This window comes from Phaethon aethereus (assembly GCF_964289735.1).
Source record: "Phaethon aethereus genome assembly, chromosome: Z".
Lineage (NCBI taxonomy): Eukaryota > Metazoa > Chordata > Aves > Phaethontiformes > Phaethontidae > Phaethon > Phaethon aethereus.
The window spans coordinates 43,444,472-43,464,900 of NC_138577.1; the positions used below are offsets into that span (position 1 = coordinate 43,444,472).

The 20,429-nt window shown below is 36.9% G+C and overlaps 1 protein-coding gene across 1 annotated transcript in view; it reads left to right on the forward strand.

Annotated features, from left to right (window-relative positions):
• Positions 1–251: 251 nt before the first annotated feature.
• VPS13A (vacuolar protein sorting 13 homolog A) overlaps positions 252–20,429 on the forward strand; it is a gene marked incomplete at both ends in the record, with an annotated part of 117,164 nt that continues 96,986 nt past the window's right edge. Inside the window, 14 exons of the mRNA XM_082013506.1 lie at positions 252–351; positions 8,145–8,188; positions 8,715–8,757; positions 9,764–9,859; positions 10,137–10,238; positions 10,932–11,041; positions 11,370–11,429; positions 12,619–12,678; positions 12,913–12,993; positions 13,428–13,485; positions 15,512–15,639; positions 15,865–15,971; positions 16,658–16,829; positions 17,196–17,258. Coding sequence (XP_081869632.1) covers positions 252–351; positions 8,145–8,188; positions 8,715–8,757; positions 9,764–9,859; positions 10,137–10,238; positions 10,932–11,041; positions 11,370–11,429; positions 12,619–12,678; positions 12,913–12,993; positions 13,428–13,485; positions 15,512–15,639; positions 15,865–15,971; positions 16,658–16,829; positions 17,196–17,258 — 1,224 coding nt within the window. The remainder of the gene's footprint in view (positions 352–8,144; positions 8,189–8,714; positions 8,758–9,763; positions 9,860–10,136; positions 10,239–10,931; positions 11,042–11,369; positions 11,430–12,618; positions 12,679–12,912; positions 12,994–13,427; positions 13,486–15,511; positions 15,640–15,864; positions 15,972–16,657; positions 16,830–17,195; positions 17,259–20,429) is intronic.

Consider the following 20,429-nt stretch of genomic DNA (forward strand, 5'->3'; position numbering starts at 1 on the left):
CGGGCACCAGGCTACCGCGCCTGCGCACGGGTAAAGCGGCCCAGGGCGCGTGCGCGGAGCCCTGGGTGGGGTGGCCCACGTCTAGGAGGCTGGCGGGAGGTGGGCGGGGCAGAGGCGCCGCCCAGGGACCGCCCCCTCGGGCGGCGGGGCGGGGCGCTGCAGTGTGTGTGGCGGAGGGCGGGGCGGGGCCGCGCGGGGGTAGGAGACGGAGCAGCGGGGCTGCTGCCGCCGCCGGGGGCCGGTGGGGCAGGATGGTGTTTGAGTCGCTGGTCGTGGACGTCCTGAACCGTTTCCTCGGCGACTACGTGGTGAACCTGGACAGCTCCCAGCTGAAGCTGGGCATCTGGGGAGGTAGGGGGCTGCCGCGCCGCGGGGCGACGCGCTGCCCAGCCCGGCCGCGCTGAGGAGGCCGCCTGCCTTCCTGCCTGCCCGCCCGCCGCCGCCCTCGGCACCCCCGCGGCGCTTCCCGGCCGGGCTCGAGGTCGCCCTGCCGCCCGCGCAAGGGAGGAGGCCGGGGCGGTGTCTGCCGGGCGTCCCGCCGGGCCGGGCGGTGCCGCGCTCGCCGTCAAGTTGGGCTGCCTGCCCGGCAGCTCTGCCGCCGCTCCACCTGCCCGGCAGCCCGGCAGCTTAAAAATAGTCGTGGGGGCGGGCGGGCTGGGGAGGAGGTGTCGACGGGGGGCGTGGAGCAGCCGGTTGCGGCAGTGGGTGGGCAGTGAGGCGGGTGGCGGCCGCGGGGCCCGGAGGAGCTGCAAAACAAGGGAAAAAAAAAAAAAAAAACGTCCAAAGTGTTTAAGTTGTATGAACGCCGGCACGGGTTTTATTTTCCCGTATGGAGCTGCCCTCGCCACCTTTTCCTGGCTGGGGACATGGCTTGGCTGCGGCGCCTGCGGGTGTCGGGGTCAGCGCGATGCTTACAGCACTGGCGGAAAGTTTGGGGAGGACTGGGCGGGTAGCCTGAGCCGCCGGCGGCTCGGGGCGGCGTGGCCCGGCCTGGGTGGATGCGAAATTGATCCGACTTACCGGCCTTCTCCCTGCCCGGAAACAAGAAACTGAAAATAACCGCCTGGAGTTTTGGTAGCGTTTCAGGGTCGGTGGTGTGCTGGTCTGCAAACCGCAGCGACCAGCGACATGCCCTTTTTTTTTTTTTGGTGCCGTCCTCTGTACCTCTAGAGTGTTTGTCGCTTTTAGCGTTAAAGAATCGGGAACAGAGACTGCCGTAGGTGTTTGCAGAGGCTGTGACCAGCTGTGTTAGGCGAGGTAAGCAGTAGTCCGTAGAAATAAAGTACCATGCCAGTTCTGAAGGGAGGGAAGTATTCTGTTTGAATGTGCTCTGCTGAGGTCCCTTTAGTAACTTATGTACAAGAAAACAGCAACAGAGGTGTCTTTCCAGTATGTCTGGGCAACGTAAAATAGCATAAGAAGGGTAAGACAGATGCGTGTGCAGTGATCACTCCTGGCTCGGTTTTGAATGTACATTCCAGGTGTCTGCAGCATCGGCAAAAGCAAACACAGAGGTGCAGGGTTTTTTTTTTTTACATGTGCGTTCATATGTCTGCAGGTGTGAAGCATCCTCGAGGTATTCCCTACGTACAATTTCATTTCTAGGAACTCTATATATTAAGCATATTTTGTAAGCTTCTCCTGGAGTATTTTGCGTCTTGGCTGTTTTTGTTTCACACTTCTGTTTTCTGAAATGGCATCCTTATTCAGTTTCATCGCTGAAGTGATTTTCCTTCAGTTTTTCAAGGCATTTGTAGGATCTTTGCAAAGTTCAATGTCTGTGTGGAGTCTTAGCACACATAACTGCTGGAGAGAAAGTACACTTGATCTGTAGCAGTAAGGCTCAATATAGCATATTTATTACAGATTGTTACAGATTATTTTATTGTCTTATTTGAAGGGGCTGAGTTATTGCATCTTTCAGCAGAAGTGTATCAAACTAACTGTTTGTGTACTTAACAAGTTCTTCAGTTATCATAGCTGCTTCTTTCTGTTCAGGGAAGGCAAGCAAAATAATTAATGTAAAATATGGAGCATTCTGTAAATGCCTTGGGCAATGTTTATACATTACAAAAAGGTAAAAGCTTATTTTTCCAGCTCTGTAGATGGCTGGTGGTTACTCTTGGCAGCTTATGATTCTATGAGGCAACTCTTACCAGATCAGATGCACAATAGCTCTCACAGTTTAAAAAAAAAACCCTAAATAGATCTCACTAATGTTTCCTTTGGAGTTTTGATATTCAGCTGTTTTATTTTTTTATATATGTGGAACTTGTTTTTGGGATTTTTCTATTATTTCCTCTTCAAGTAGTTTTGATATTTTTAGAGACTTCAATATGTTTTTTTCTTTAAATTAAATGCCATTTTCTGCAGTACAGTGCCTTTGTACTAGAAGAAAATTAGTTTTTCTCTACATCGCCTGTTTACTTGCTTAGTGTGAGAATTGATGTATGAAGCTACATCTTCCTCTGACATGTCTAGAACTACTGTGTAGCATTGTTGAAGCATCAACTGTAGAGGTTTATTTTTCCTGATCTATTGCATGATGTTTTCACTTGTGTTTGCAACTTAAAGTATGTTTAATGGTGTGTGCAACTGCAATATTTCTTTCATTCCAAAGATCTTGGAGGACCTCGAAATTTTATTCCTCTATCTAAAAGGCAGTAACTATTAGTAGTAATAGCAGTAGATTACTGTCTTTATATGGAGGCCATCATTGATTAGTAGATACTGACAGTCACAGTATATCTGAAGTCTACTGATAATTTTATGCTTCCTAATTACTGAAATTATGCAACTAAATTATTTTTTTAGAAAAATAGTATTATTTTTTGTCTTCGTATTTTGTGTAAATTTAATACTTTTACATGCTTGTCTGCATGCTCTGAAAGCGTTTCCATTACAGCTATGTGTTTTCATACAGTGTCTTTGTGCCATGATAAACTTGCTAAATTTTACATGAATCATGTAGTAGTCTTCAATGGATTTAGGACAATTTAATTTCAATATTTTAGCAGTGATTAAAAGGAAGGTTTTTCTCCCTGTAACAAATGGCCAGTGCTTTTTGGATGTTGTAGCACTGCACAGGTGCTATATATCCGTATCTTAAATTTTAAAAGGCATATATTTTTTCACCTCTGAATGATTAAATACCCAAGGGAGGTTTTTTTACATGCTGTAGGGAATGAGTTATGTCCTTGTGGTATTTCATAGCTGGCCTGTTTAGATTAAGACTGGTAACCTGTTGGTAGACTCTGGATACATGGATAAAGATTAACTTTATATAGTTTAAGTTTCTGTAAATTTGGCAGCTTTATTAATGACTTTTTAATGAACACGCTTAACATTCATTTCAGTTTTGAGTAATTCAAAGTGCCGTATTAAAGCTATTGAGAATCGATCTGTGTAGCAAAGTTGTTTGATGACACTGCTCCGAACAAGATACATGAATGTAGTAATACCCACAAAAATGTTTAAAAATCTTTGGTTTTGTTTCTTGGTTTTTTTCCTCTGGTTAAAAAAACCTTCATATTGAAGGATAAAAATGCAGACTGTCTCTATACTGAGGAAAGATGTGATGTCTGGAAACAGACTCATGGCTGAGAGAGTTGCAAGAACTGAATGACCTGAAATATAAAAGGCAATGCAGAAAAGAGAACGTAGGACAACCTATACAAGTAAAAAAGTTGTTCTAATTTGAATGTGTAAGGCCAATACTGGAAAGGCCAAGGCTCAGAAAAGAATGCAACAGGAAGGAAATTATATTCCTTAAGAACTCCATTAGTATGAAGCAGAGGAAAGAGTGACTGTGTTAGGCAGGCATCAAGGAAGGCTATTGGATGGCTTATGCTGGGAAGGACAATGTTTTAAACCTCTTGTTCTGGTCTTCACTTAAAAAGATAGTTTCAGTGAGCTGCATTACCAAATGTGTAAGCCCTTGGCTTAGATAAATATTAAGTGTTTTGATAAGTTAGGTCTAGAGCATTCAAATAAATCTAATAAAGTTATACATCAATACCTGAAGAAATAATTGAAGCAATGTGAGATGTTGACAGTTACCTTTGAGAAGAAGTGAAGTGTCATTGAGGTTTACAAACACTATGAAAGACCAAACAGTAGTTTCACCAAGGTCTATGTTGTCAGTGTTTTCTTCTGACTGGGTCTAGATAACTTTTCATTCAGTGTCTTGTCCAGACCCTCTGTACTGCCCTTTAAAATGCCTAATTCACTGTAGGCTTGGCACACCTATTTATTAGGTAATGTCTCAAGTACATCTTACTTAACACAACTTGTTATTTGAATAGCTGGTGTCTCTTATTGGAGCAGCTACATTAGTAGGATGATACAAGCAGATAATGGACACAAGTTTGTGAGCACACTTTTTTCTGGCTACACTTATTATAATAGAAGATGACTACTTTTGCATACCTTACCTTGTCTAGATATAGCAGATGCAAAGGTAGAGCAGGTGCAATCCCACCATACATATTAGTAATTTGGATTGGCTGAGGGGTGAAAAATATCTAATAGCTTCTGCCTTTTGTGACCTATTTTACAATAGATGTCAATAGAGGAGGTATTTGGCAGACACTCTGGTCCTCAAAGACTTACAGCTTGTCTCCAGAAGGTATGCTTGAACAGAAATAATTAACCACAAACACAAGTGGGAAATGACTGGCGAAGGCAGCAGTTTGTATAAAGTGATCAAAGGGATTCACAAGCTGTCAATGCTGTTGCTAAAGAGCAGAAATTCTGTTAAAATATGTGTGCAGGAGTGCTGGGTGCTGGTCAGGTATAAGCTGAGGTATTTTCAGTTTCTGATGCCTATCATCTTTAATTTCTTTCTTTCAGCTACCTTCCCTGCCTGCTCCCGCTTTCCCCCCCATTCTTATTTACAAGACAGCAGAGATGTGATTAATACATATGTTAAATCTGCAGGCGTTCTATGTGGATTAATTTTCTTCCCCTCTTTAATTTTGTTGACATTCATAGTAAGATTTCAGTTAGGCCTCTTTGGGAAAATAGTTTACTGAGTGTTATCTTATTTTCTATCATCTTTTTGCAAGCTAAGCTCTTGGTAGTAGATGTTGGTTCATGCACTCAAATTCATGAAGTTATTTTGAGTATCTAAAATAAAGGTATAAACCTACTTATTCCAGAATTTTGACAATGTTTGATTTTGTTGTATTATTTACAATGTCCAGAGATCAGTAAATCTAAGAATTTGCTTTATAATATAGCATAAAGATATAGGTATTTGAAAACGTTCTGGTTTTTATTATTGTTTTGTCTGTTAGCCTGCATGTTTAACCCAACTACTTGTATATACAGTTTTCAAGGTTGCTTAGTTGGGCAATTTTTAGCCCATTAAATGGAGTTTTATCTGGATGCATTTTTGTTGTCAAAACAAAGAAACATCTAATTGCCCCAAGAAGGGGGGAAAAAAAACCCCAAACACCCAACAAAATCAAACAAGTAACTCTTAGACGTATTTTGAAATTCTTGCAATTAAAATTCATTGGCAGTGCTCCAAGACACTGTGTTATGTCCTGTAACAGGCCTTTTTTCCCCGATTTTCCTGCTTCTGTTTGAGGGCTTTTTTTTTCTCTTTACCTCTTACCCCTTGCTCCCTGCACAACAGTCATGATTCAGTGCAATTGCACTTGGAGCTATGTTTCTTTGCAAGTGAAACAGTGAGATTGATAGAGACTAAATTTTGGCAATGGAAGAGAATACTAACATAGTCAATTATTGCCTTTTGAATCATGAGTGTTAGAATTGGTTGTCAGCTGAGGCGTGGTAACTTTGGAAATAGTTCATGTTTACTTGCAGGAATGTTTGGTCAATCTCTTTCTTGCACTCTCTCTCACATGTTGGGTAAAGAAAGGTTGCATAAATGTATAAAACATAGTGCTTCAGTAGTAGCCTTTTGTGTGCTTTGATAATTTATTCTCTGTGGTCAGACCCTCAATCGAGGTTTTTGTAACTAAACGGGTATTTCAGTGAATGTGTTTCAGTAATTTTATACCAAAATGGAGATGATTGAAGTTTTAGTAATTTATTTCTCTTCTAATGATTTTAACTAAAACCTTTAAACTTATTAATTCTAAAATAATAAGCATAGGAAAAATGGTGAAGGGCTATTTACCCCACTTTCCAATCCCAACATTTCATGTAGAATTGTCAAAGCCTTCTTGTTTGAAACAGTATTGATACCGTGTTTGTTCTCTGTCATTATGATGTGCTCAGGTAAAATGAGCTATAGTTCTCTATTGCAAAATATTGTTTTGTCAGTACTTGAGGTAATAATCCTTGCTCACTTTGCAGCACCTTGTTTTTAGAAGCATTAGGGCTGCCAGATTCTTGCAGATTAAGTTACCGTGCATCAGCTGAAATGTGGCATGTGCCAAACCCTTGATAAATGAAAGGTAATATTTACATAGCCAAGAGTGAAAGTGAAGAAACTAAACCCAGTTAAGCTGCTTCATGTGTCATGTAGTCTTAGAGTTTGCCTGTGACCATTTTTACCATGGCCCAACTGACATGCAAAAATTGCATGACATGCATGGTAATTTTGTTACAAACCTGAACCTTTGCTCTGGATACCATTAGAATTACTTGCCATGAATATGATTACAATTAGTGATGACTTCTTGGAGAAGCAAATGCTTTTTTTGTGCGTATGTCTTATAATGAAACTTTCTCTAATGAGTGTTAAAATGGTCTGTGTAGGGTCAGCTTTATCATGGAATAAATTTAGAGTAGAATTGAACCCAATGGCATATAAAAACTGTCACCCTGTTACTACCTGTGAAGGCAATGTAGACTAGTTCTAGAGTAGTTATAAACTACTGCTGGGAATGCTTTCTTTGATCACCACCATCATCACCCCCCTCCAATGTTCCTGTTAATATGTGTGTATTGTAAGGCTTAAAAGCAGAACCACCAGCTCTCAGAAAACCTCCTTCTGCATGTAGTTTTTCTCTGGAGAGGCTGATGGTGGCACGTGTCAGATATCACTTTCCAGTAGAAATCTATATAATAGCTGTTGCAATGAATAAATTAAATAATTAAAAACTTTATAGTATTTTGCCAGTACTACAAGATGGGTGGATTAGTTTAGTTGATCAGCTGTTCCACAGCATTTCAGCAACTTGAGCCAACTACTCTAATGCATGCATTTTTGAGATTAGGGTCCAGTTTCCAAAATTGGTCGTACTTTGAACAGTAGTGTAATGCCCTCAGTGCTATATAATTGCAGTCCATTTCCTGCAGTTGGAACTCCTGTCTCCCCATATGTTTGGCCATTTCTAGCTTGTGTTCCCAAAAGGAGAGCATTATTGAGTCAATCAAATCTCAATTTGCAATCTCAAGTTGTATTCCTTTCTAGGCCTGTAATCTGCTTCTGGTTTCCTCAGTCTCATTTATGCCCCTGCTCAGATGTATCAGGTGTCTGGTCCATGTGCGCCTGTTAACACTGTACAACTAATTCTATGGTAACTGTTGCAGGTGTTCTTCCAGTGGAATTTGCAGAAGACATTCCTTCTGACTATGTGCATTTTTTTAAGTTATGAGTTTCCTGGTCCCTTCCAGTGTTCCTTTGTTATGGCAATTGTCTGATGTCAAGTTTGTTGTAAAAACAGATCTTGCAATTCAAATTTTATGTGTTTACAGGGTACTGAATTTATTGTTGTTTTAAGACATTTAAAAATTAGATTTACTGAAATGCTTCCTGTGAACTTTTCTAAGCCTATAAATATAACTTGCAAATGTAAGAACTTTTGAGGGCTAAAAATTCACTCTAATGTTGCTAGATTTCCACAAGCATCGGAAGCAGATGGTCGAGGCAACAGAAGCAAACTTTTAATTTCAAAATGGGTCCTTATAAAATGTGACAGTAACTTCCAGCATTTTTACTTTGAGGAATCTTAGGTTCTTCTCCATGGGCATGCAGGCTCCATGAGAAAATCTCAGGTATTATTTTGTAGGGTGAGTGAACAGTGTGTTCTTAATAATCTTTGATGGTTATTTGAGGTGTAGGTTGTGGGTGTCTTCCACAGCACTGACTCAGACTTAGATGTTTGGTGTGCAGCACTACTACTTTGCTTATTGTAGTTTTACTTATTGGCTTCTTTGATTTTTAGGAGCTGTAGCACTGAAGAATCTTGAAATAAAAGAAAATGCATTGGTAAGTTAGTGAAAATAAATATAAAACTGTTGCAAAAACGATTCCTGAACAACTTTTTGGGTGGTGCATGCTTTTTTGGTTCTTATTTAAGGATGCATTAAGTGAAAACCTACTGTTCTGTTTTCTCTGCACTTGTGTGGATTGTCTAATTAATTTGAAATTAAATGTAAAGATGAAGGTGTATGCTGGCTTCATTTAGCTTTGCTTTTGTTTGTTTGTTTGTTTTTCAAAAAACCCTCAGCAATTGCTAAAACAACATGGGTAGCTCAAAAGCAGTACTGAAAGACTTTTTTTCTATGGCTTATGAAGCTAGACACTTGCTCTTGGGAATGTATTTAGCCTAGCATGGCTTAATAGTCTAGGCCAGTAACCAAACACTTGCATGTTCCTTTATATTGAGTGTTTTTTTTCCGGTGGTTAAAAGGTAAATTTGTTGTTACAGTTATCATCATCTTCTTTTCCTATATGGGAACATTTTCCAAGTTGCTGAAGTGACCTTTAAATGTTCTAAACTGCTGTCTTTCAGAGTCAGCTGGATGTGCCCTTTAAAGTTAAAGCAGGACATATCAGTAAGTTGCATTTTATCATAAACCCATGCAGGAGTTATTAAACATACTACTTTTCCTTGCAAGTGGCTCTAGGCATCCTAAGCAAGTTATTTTCCTAGTTTCCTTGATTTGCATGCTTTGTATGCTCTGAATTTTGACTTTTCTGAAAAAAAATGTTTGAAGAAGCTCCTTGTCTTGATCTGAGGTGGTAAAGTTAAAATATACTGGAGTCTTGCCTAATCACTTCAATATTAATGAGATAAGAACCCAGCATATCAAAGATGAGCAGCTGAGCAGGTCTGGATCTCATACCTTGTCTCAGCAAGACTCCACAAATGATTTTGCCTTCCACTTCGCTTTCTGTCCTCCTCCCCTGTTTTTGTTAATATGGAAAGTTTTCTCATTGCAAGTTGATTGTCCTTAAAAATTAGTGTTTTCTTAAAGCAAAGTAAGTCTGAAGCTATTGTGTTTCCCTTAAATCTATCCTGGAAGTATGTATTTTCCTGTGACTGATTTCATAGCTTACTAAAATTGGAACTTGTGTGAAGAATGAGAAACACTGCAACCACAGGGTTTCCATGTTCACAAAACGCATACCTTACTTTAAAGACTGCCTTCCACAGAAAAATAAAGAAAAATATGTATTTTTAAAATGCTGGTTTTAGGAGTACTTAGCTAACTGATTGTGTATGAGCTGCTCATGTTTTTTTGGTTTATGAGGGTGCTGCAGTGGATTTTCAAGGAGGGAGAGGTTGCTGTTAGGAAGAAGGAATATAATTTAAGGGACTAAGGAGAGGAACTGTAGACTTAATAGTTCTGCTCATAGAAAAACTTGCCTCATGTTCATTTGTGTGGTGTGTAAAACAACCCAAAGAAATGTACCTCGGATGCACAGTTTCTTCTGTTTAATGTAATAACTGTTCAGAGATTTTGTGTCAATTAATGTCACTTATCTTTCTAATCTTTTTTTTTTTCTCCAGTGAACTACTTAACTGTATACCTCAAACTTTTTCTTTTGTGTTTGTAGGTCAACTTAACCTACAGATACCATGGCAAAATCTTTATACTCAACCTGTTGAGGCAGTTCTTGATGGAGTTTATTTGCTTATTGTGCCCACAGCCAGTAAGTTAATATAAAGAAAAAAGTGACTGTAGACTGTTGGGATTTCAGAAGTATCTGGAATGGCTTGGTATTGTTTTTATGAGCTTTATTTGTAGTATATACTCCTAGCAAATACAATTAGATAATGTGTATAGGGTGTCTTTAAATTTACATTTTACACTTAGTCACTTTTTTGCTTTTTTGCTATTAACAAAAAGTGGTTTCAAAAGCAGTAATTTTCACATCTTCCAAAAATGTGTAAGGTTTTTTTATTATACCTTTTACATTGTTTTTTTAGGCATAAAATATGATGCTGAAAAAGAAGCCAGGCAACTCTTGGAAGCAAGACAAAGGGAATTGCAAAGGATAGAAGAAGCAAAGCAAAAAATAGCTGACCAAGGTAAGTGGGAAACACTAATGAAAGTGATGCTATTTCTTTCTTAAGTTTAATCCAGAAAGATGCTGGATTTGTCACTTAAAGTGTTTTAGATTCCTGTTTTCCTCTTGATACTTAAAAACCTATTAGTTACAGATTTTCAGGTATAGCTGCCATCAATATTGCAGAACAGGCATCCTGAAAATAAAAACGTTCAATCATTGATGTGTTCTGTTATTTATAAAGGCTTTTGAAATGTTGCTTGCTTGTGTCATATGTTGCCTGACATTTTCTTTCCTCTTCTTTCATAAGAAACTCTTTAACTTTGCTTGCAGTAGCAAAGAATTTTTATAGTTACACCTTTGTAAAGATTCTGTTTAATTTATTCTTGGATACATATTAAGTCTTACCGTCTTAAATTCAACTTTTGGTACTTTCAAGAAATATGTATTGGCCATCTTGGGTATCACTGGGTACAAGTCATAATTCTGAACAACCTGATTCTTCATGTAGCAGATAATAAAGATGAAACTGTCTAGTCTGAGGGTATAGATGTTATAGATTATACTGAATGGAAATGGTTTTTATACAATTAGAGTACAACATAATAGAAAATGTGAATATCATACAAACTTCTTTACGTTATTGTTTTCTCTAGTGTAGTTTTAAAAATACTTTAATGCAAACAAAATACTAAATGCTTTTCCTTTAACTTAGATAAAGCAAAAGAAGAGAAACAAGACACTTTTGTAGAAAAACTAGTCACTCAGGTTATCAAAAATCTTCAGGTGAAAATTTCCAACATCCATATTCGCTATGAAGATGATGTAAGTACTTTTGTGTATCTCAGCATGAGGGGTTGTAATATAAAATTAGGAACCACTCTTATTTCTTTTCTCCTAGTTGCTTTCCATGTTGAGAGGATCCTAGTAAAGTGTTGGAAATTTCAGTCTTCAACAAAAATTAAAAGTGAAAACTGAAAAAAGCTTGTACCAAATCATAAAAATATTTAAAGCATATGGTTGTGTACAAAGAACATATAGTTGTCAGATCTTTGCTATATTTTTTTTTATTGTTGGCTATTTATTTCCAAATCTAAATTTAGAGCATAGCATAAGATAATCCTTTTTTTGTATTTTCCCCCTGCTCTATTAGATCACAAATCGGAATAACCCCTTGTCATTTGGGATTTCACTGCAGAATTTAAGTTTGCAGGTAATTTTACTTTTCGTCTAAAAAGTGTGATGATACATACTGATAGGTTGTTACATTTTTGTGTATTAGTGTACTGTTTAGTAACGTACTGTCTAATGAAAGTATACCCATAATCGTGAGCGATGTGTTATGGTAACTACTTTGCTTATCAAATCCAGCATAAATACTGTGTCTGGGGGTGCCATTAAAGAGCATTTAAACAGACCTTTGGGAGGAAGTTCTTAATCTTCTGCCTGCTGCACCAAATACCAGACTTTGGTTGCCAAGTACCAGACTTTGCTGGATTTGAGCTATTCAGAATCTATGAATATTTTACTGAAACTGCTATGAGCCTCAAGAAAGGAAGTTACTACTTGATATTGGGGAGGGAAAAAAGGGAAAAAAAAAGAGGATGGCATCTTGTTTCAAACTGTAGTTCCATTCTTTGATCTGCAAGCTCCACCTTAAAGTGCTAGTAATAGTCATCATAGACTATGAATTTTTTTTCTGGAAGACTACTTAGAAGCAGCAATATGCTGATTCCACTGAGTTGCTCTTATTTGGTAACTTTTGCTGTGTAACTGATAATCTTGAAGAAAATATGTCTAAGTAAATGTTACGTCCTTAAATGAAACACTTGTCTTATGAATGCTTGTTCCTAGCACATTGAAAGTTTTTTTTCCAGCCCCTTGCCCTAAACAGTTTTTCACAGTGAACAAAAGCTTTGGTGTTCTTACTACTGCACTCTTGAAATGCGTATTAGCCTTGAAAAAGTGTAATAGCATATAATGTTTCTGCTGGGCTGAAACTGAAATGCTACTTCCAGAATTACAAAAGAATTCTAGTCCCTTGTTTATTTCTTTTCAAAGAGCCTGCCTAAAAATAATACTGGTGTGAAGAGAAACAGTTTTCAATCCTGAAAACAAAATTTTAAAGAAGCTTTTGGTTCTTGTGTGCAGCCTACCAGTCACTGCACATACATGTATGTATTTGGCGGAGGTGGGGGCGAAGTAGCCTTACCAAGTTGCCACTTAAAATAATGGCTTAGTCATCTCAAATCAGAAGATGGCATCCCATTATTTTCAGTGGGGTTTAATTATGGTGATGTTCCTCTTTTTTTTTTTTTTTCCCCCCCTGAGTTTGTTTCATTGATGATAGAATGTTGGTGTATTACAGATATTGGAATAACTTTCTTTAATTCTCATTTCAGACGTCGGATAAGAATTGGAATCCATGTTTACATGATGAAACTGCAAAGTTGTTCTACAAGGTACAGTATAAACTGTACGCTAAAGAAAGAATTACTAATAAAGCAATATGAATTAGAGTTCCTTCCACAGAAAGTGAGATCAAGAAACCATATGACTGTATAGGGTCTAAAATAAAAGGATGTGTAGTCTGCAGGGAACATTCTGAATATTTTTATTCGTCCAGACTTTGTGAAATCCAAATTATTAATCTGAAATTTCTAGGTATTAATACATGTGTTCTGTTGTATTTTCAGCTTGTACGACTGGATAACCTTTTTGCTTACTGGAATGTGAAATCGGAGATGTTCTACCATGGTGGTTGTGATGAATCGTTGGTAAGTAAAGCATGAGATAATGTATCTAATATTCTAGCTTATACTGTGAAGCATGGAGCATGCTTCACATTCAGTTCTGCTTTGATTTATGTCAATGTCCTGGAGCATTTTCTTGTTACTTGTTTCTTAGGAAAAATGGTAAATGTTAAGTTTTTTGTGGTGAAAGTACAACACCCATCTGAGGAAGTTTAAAAAAAAAAAAAGTCCTTTGCCAGTTACAAAATTATACACAATATATGGTCATCTTCCTGTTCAGTGATTTTTGTTAGCTAAAAATAGTAGTCTTACCCTGTTTAAAATGTAGATTAATATTTTGGGTTGTACTGTGTATCAGAGGGATTATCTGAAACCTGTATTAAAATGCTAACACTTCATATTTTAAAACTATCATGAAATAAAACTGCAACTTATTTTTAACTCCATTGTGTCTGTAGGTTAACTTAAAACAGGGCATTGCCAGCCACAACGTGGTTCCAGAGGGTTATGATTTCGGTAAGTGGTATTTTATTTGTATTTGTGATATGCATGTATACTTTACTCATCGTTTTTAATGCCTGTCAGAGGTTGCTGCTTTGGCTGTTGTTAAAAAAATCTTAGTAAGGAATGCAGTTTAGTTCTTTTGTAGGAATAACTGCCTGACAGTGATTACTGTACCATAGCTGTAGCCATAAAAAGCCTTTGATTAAGATACGAGTCTTGAGTCACGTCTCATTCTAATGGAATGTCATACATAAATCCTCATTGTTGACATGCATTGATAATTCCTTATTTTAAAAAGTTTAGCAATACTATGTGCATCATGTAAACTTTGTGAATAAGATTGGTTTGAGTAACAGAGTAACATTTTTGAGGTTACTTGCCATATGTGAAGTGTATCTTTTTTCATTAGAGGTGGAAACAGTAATCACACATCTGAAATTTTTTTTTTTTAATGTTGCCATATTGCAAGTTGCATTGCTTTGAGTGTTCCTTACATTAGTCTGAAAGTCGCATTGGCTCCACTCAAAAGTGATGATTGTTTACTTTTTCATTGGATGGAAAATACATGTTTTTTATTTCTCATGCACATCTGTGTGATGGTTTAGTAACTGTTTGCGAGGCAGAATGACCTTTGAAGTCGCTTGTTCTCTAGCAAACAAGTCCTCAGTTTGCTACAGCCAGGGTTAAAAAGGGCACTGTTAATTTTATGGGTTTTTCTTGCTGCCTTTGCCTGAAAGAGGACACCTTTTGTACCTCTTTATTTGAGTGCCAGTAATTATTCTGATTTGTTATCTATCTTTTTCAGTTGCTAGCTTTGACTCTTTTTACAAGAAAATAAGTTTAGACATCATCAGTTGTCTAAAACTTTACGTAGAAGTTCAAAATAGTATGCAATATGTCAGGATTCAGGTTTACACTCTTAAAATTTAGAAGTGCCATCAGAGATGCAGATAGTTAAAGAATTACATCATGCTGATACTCTGTGGTAAATTCTGGCATTTTCAGAGCAACTCTTTAGATTTGGGACATTGTTAGAAAGGTAGTAAGCACAAAGTCTGCTTCTGTCATTTGCTCTAAATGCAAGCATACTTACACATAGCTCAGGAAAATAAAATTTAGGAAGCTAAATACAGAGAGAAAATTAAATAAATACTATCACATAAAATGTGTAGATAAAAGTAAAATAAGCTTCACAAGAAATACAGGGCTTAAAATGAAACAAAGATAAATTAATGTAAATATTGTTTCACCTTGCAAAAATGCCTATTTCCACTTGTATGAACCTTTCAGTGAATTTAGAATATTTGGTATGCAGATGGTCAATCAGGATTTCTGTTGAAATCAAAGGAACTTCATTTAATAAAAATATGATCTATTCAAATTCAAGTAATATGCAAATTCTTATTGTTGGATCAATTGCTGAAATAGATGGGAAAATTGCACGAAATATGGCTTCTGAAGGCCATATTGAATGCCTGACATTGCCAAATTGTGGAACAGTTAAAACATTTCTGCTCTGAATATTTCTCATGTCATGTGCTCTGTTTTATGTAGGATTCATATTGACTTTTTTCCGTGCTTACTTGGGCTTGGATATAGAAATGTAGAATGTTTGGTTTTATCCACTTTTGTGAGTATGACTTATCAAACAGTAACATTAAAAAAAAAATCCTTAGGGAAGAAGGGTTATTATAGTGAAATAAGTGCTTGGTTTGAAACTATCTTGTCCTACAAATAGCTTATAGCCAAAAAAGTTAGATTTGTTGCAAATATAAACTATTAATTGAAATACCTGCCATGCAGTATTGCATACAGGAAATTTTTTGAAAATGTTCCACAAATGTTGCCAGAATGAAACTAGAAATTCAGTATAGATTGTATTATATTTTAAGCTGAAAGTTAGGAAGTCTTCATGTTTTGAAGTCGATCATTTTTAAATGAATAATCTGGCATAACTTGAGCTGATAAGTATCATGTATCATTTATAGCTGTCTTAAATAATTTAATTGTTCTTTTTCTATCAACTTCTGGTTTTTAGTATTCCGCCCAATTTCAGCTAGAGCCAAACTCCTCATGAATCCTCGATCTGATGTTGACTTTTCATCACCGAAAATGGATTTAGATGTAAATTTACAGGATATAACTGTTGAATTCAATAAGCCACAGGTATAAACTACTTTTCTGAAGTTATATATAATGTGGTAAAAAAGTTAGTTTGCAAGAATAATAAGAAAAGCAGTCTGAAATTTTGTCATAAACATGCAGAATTGATACACTTTATAGTCTTGTTTTTCTTTGTAAGTTATTTTCTCTTTAAACAGAAGCTTGATTCACATTCTCAGAAAGACAATAACACTCAGTTTGAATTTTTTTTTTTTTTTTTTTTTTTAGTACTTCAGTGTTATGGAGCTTCTTGAGTCTATTGATATGATGACGCGAAATCTGCCATACAGGAAGTACAGACCTGATGTTCCATTGCACAACAATGCCAAGACATGGTAGGCTACCTCAGACTTTGAAAATAGTTTGTTAGTTATTAATTTGCAATGATTACCAAGGGATTGTTTCTTACTTAAGGAGATTAGAACTCATTTAACTCATTTCCTTCTGAAACAAAGTCTTCTCTTGTGGTATTTTTTGTTTTTCTTAAGCTAGAAGTAATTAAAAAACATTGGTGAGGACTTCAAACCTAAGGTAAGGACACAATATTTTATAACCTGCATTTGCTGTCTTAAAGACCATTATTGGAAACTTAAGTCTGATAGTATTTTAGTATCCTAACTCTCTTTCAATGAAGGAGATGCCATTATATGTTAGGTACTATTACAAGAACATAGCTATTATCTAAAAATAGGCAAATCTTTTCAACATGGATGGCAGATACTTGATTTCTTTTCAGAAGATTCCTTCCAGATACGTTTTGATTATTCACACGCATATATATATTTGTGGACATTTTAATACAAGATTACTTCTTAATTTTATGAAATAGCAACTTGTCAACTTTGTGTGGAAAAAAGTAAAATCCTTAGGTTCCTCTACTGATCAGAAGTGTGATATTAGACAAGTGATTTCACTCTTTCATGACTTGAAGTTGTATTTAGTGGGGGTCTGCATCGCTTTAGGTGTCTTTTCAGTATACCAAAATAAATGTAAACTGTACTTAATTTGTATTTGTTTTTAGGTGGAAATATGTTATTTATGGCATCCTTGAAGTAAATGTTCAACCTAAGCTCCAAATGTGGTCATGGGAACATATTCGGCACCATAGGAAACAAGTGAAGAACTATAAAGAGATGTATAAAACAAAGATAACATCAAAAAAACCTAATGAAGAAATCTTAAAATTGTTAGAGGTTAGCTGTTTTCCATTAGAGTCTTAAATATTGTTCATCTTGCTATTTTCTTAAATTTTAATGTTTGTATGTTCTTAAGTCAGTACTAAGTTAAAATAAAATTTTCAGTGGCCAGACTTGCAACTTCATCAAGTACCTTTCTCTGTGAGTAGTAGTAACAAACAGATAATTTTTTAAATTAGTAACTGCAGTGAAGAAAAACTTAAACTGATGCTTTTCTTTTCCAGGTTTATTTTAAGTTTTCAGCTTAAGCAAATTTACTTGGGTTGCACTGAAAGAGTTGTTTAGTGTCATTTCCTTTAAAACTGAGCTGTGAAATCTAACTAAATGCAATTGTCAGAAAATAATTTCTCACCTCCTTTCTAGGAATTCGAAAAGGCCTTGGATATTTTTAACATCACTCTAGCAAGGCAACAAGCAGAAGTTGAGGTAAAATTTCATCATTTAAGTGAGTCTAAGAATAACTGCAACATGAGGTTTTGGAGATCTTAGGCAGGTGAATTTTAGTCCTAGTGGTTGAATTGTGCATCATAACAGTCTTGCTATTTTCCTTGTATTTCACATTTGTTATTATAAGGCATAGTTAGTTTCAGTTTGTAATTAAGCAAAAATTAAATAGCTCCATGTACTGCTTCTTCAGAATAACTGATCAGGGATAAATTTTTCTTTCTACTTCTGGTGAGGAAGATCTACTGTGGAAAACATGATCAAAGGATGATAGCATAAGTCAAGTTGGAAGTCATTATACCCAAAGCTTCAGGCTTTTACCTGCCCCCCGCCCCCCCGTATTAGTTTTTTCTTTTCCTTCCTGATATGCTATCATGTAGGCTGAACACGTGTATTGTAGTATGTTGACCTTTTGTTACTATTTGCAAATGTTACTCGGAATATGGCAAATGCAGAACACATTTAAGTAGATAATCACAGTTACGCGAGATAACGTGACTTGAGTAGTTACACTTAATTTGTTAGCCTTTTTTTTCCTAGGTTAATGTGCTTCTGAGTTTTCAGTGTAGTATCTGTGCATCATTCCAGGAGACTGAAGTGAAATCTGTATAGGTTCTCTGAAATCAAATGAGGTGATCTTTCTCCATTAATAATCAATGTGACAAAAAGTAATCAGAATCTGAAGATTAGAATATCAAATAATGTATTGACAATTAAACTTCATGAACATCAGCCATTTCTCACGGCAGTGCTTGAAAGGATTTTTTTTTTGTTTGTTTGTGGAGTATATTAAGTATGGTGTGAACACAGTTGCTGCAGTGATAGATATGGTACTTCTAAATCAAAACTCTGAACAGGAATCCATAAATGTGTTTTTTTTTCTTCTAGTTGTCTGTATGTACATCCACATTTGGATGCTTGTATGATTGTTATTCAGACTTACAGAATCAGAAGACCCATTCATGTTCGTCCCCTTCAGTTGTTTGGCTGAATTGGAGTGCTTTTCACAAGAAGGGTTTTTTGTTTTGTTTTAGTTCTCCTTTAATGTTGGCATGTATCTTGTACCATATAGTTTCTTTTAGTTTTATCTTTTTCATCCTACTTTTTGCAAGGTGAGGGAGATCCCAAAGAATTTCCTATCTAGTTTTATTCTTATTTTCTCTAGTGTGATCATGCTGCTTACAAAAGGTTATGTCATACTGCATTCCTGACCACCTCCCAGTCCTGAGTTTTAAGATAGGTTTCTATAGTGCTTATAAGTAGGTTGCAAGCAAATGAATTTTCATTTGTTTGGGCTTTAAGCCTTGCATTTAAAAAGTGTTAGAAAATCATCTTGAAAGACCTGATAGCTAGCTCTCTGAATTTATTTCCAAGTAGTGAAAATCAGGTCACTGATTATAGAATGTGTTCTACCTCCGTCTATCTGTCAGAACCCATCTGTCTTGCTGCTATCAGGTCGTGCCTCTGAAAAAGGTCTCAAAGGACTTGTAAGAGGCAAATCTACTACTATCTTGGTATCTTGACGGAATTTAAAGGAGCAGCCTTTAGATGTGGGCTGAGTAAAGCCACATAAAGGACTCTACTATTTGTTAAGCTTTTTGTTTTTTAAAAACATACCCGAAGAGCTTAATTCCAAGGGCTTGCTTTTCTCTAGACCTTGAAATCACGTTCCCCAGAACTCACATTTGTACACACAGTATCATCTGATTTTTGGGGAACTTTGTAGAAAGAACTTTATATTCCAAAGCTTAGGCCACTTTTTAATCTGTATCACTAGTGCCCTAAGTACCAAACACCAGCTTCAGTGAGCCAAACATCAAGTCTTTGTATCAGATAGCTTGAGAAATTTTGTGGTTTCAATCTAGGGAAGACTTTCTAGACAATTCACTTAAGTCAGAACACAGGATGACGCTCTTGATTCTTCCTGTCTTTTAGTCAAAACAGTTTACCTTGCTGAGTAATCTTCCCACAGATGATGAATGTATTCATTACTAAACCATTGTAAATGGAGGACAGAGAAAGCTCAAGAGGATTTCTTAAGGAAGTTTCTTTAGTTCTCATACTGCACAAATATTTTCTTCATCCTTGCAGAAGTGCAGTTCCACTTCTTTCTGTCTGTAGCTTTTCTTACCTTGGACTCTGGTGCCACCTGCTGCTTCAGACATCTTGAGAATCATAGCTTTAAGCATCACTTCCTTTTCTCCATGGCAGTTGTTCCTCAAAACCAACTCCTTGGTGTCCTAGAAACGCCTAATTTCAGAGGTTTAACAGCCTTTTTTTCTAAGGCTCTGTCCTTTCTTTCCTTGGACCATTAGCTCTGTGATATCTGCTTGATGACTTGGTAGCCTTTATAAAGAGGACTTTGGAAGATTTTGTTCAAACTTTTTGAGGTCTTACGTTGTTTATCTGACATGCTGCATCATCTCTCTGAGGTGAATCAATAGTATCAGTTCAGAAGCCTTTATGTTTTTGTGGTGAGTCCTGCATTCTGTTGGCCTGTAGGTGGATAGATGTGACAAGTCCATAAAAAGTTCTGATTTATAGCCAGCTGTTTTCCCTAATTGTGTTGCAGAGAGATCTTGGGTTTTCTGAATGCTGAGAATGGATCCCTGGCTCACTCACTTTGGGTATCACATTTACTAGAGCATTTCTAATTTCAGGGCTTATCTGCAAGTGTTTATATCTTTTCAGATCATGTTAGTCATGAAGAAAAATAATTAGTTTATGTGGTCCTCTAGAGTTTTGGGAACTCCTCTGTCTCTTAGATCACTTGATGTTCATTTGTCATCCCTTGTGCTAAACTTTCAAGTCTGGATGTAGTTTGCACTTTCTGTGAGGACCCAATATTGGAATCGTCATTGGCATCAGACAGGACATCCCCTAGATGTTGAAATAATGAATGTGGGAGAAAGGAGGGCTTCCTTACTGTTAATAGTTATATGTATCAGATCCAGGAATAGCTTTCTATATTCCTTAGAGTAAATATTCTATTACGAGAGTAATGATTTTTTTACTATTGCTTTGGACATTTGTCTTGAAATGAAAAATATAGGGATAATTTAAGATTTGGCCTGTGCTGGCTATTTAGGGGAAAATCTGCTGTGTAAGAAACATTTATTGACTTAAAATCACCAACCTTTTGCTTGCTCTTTT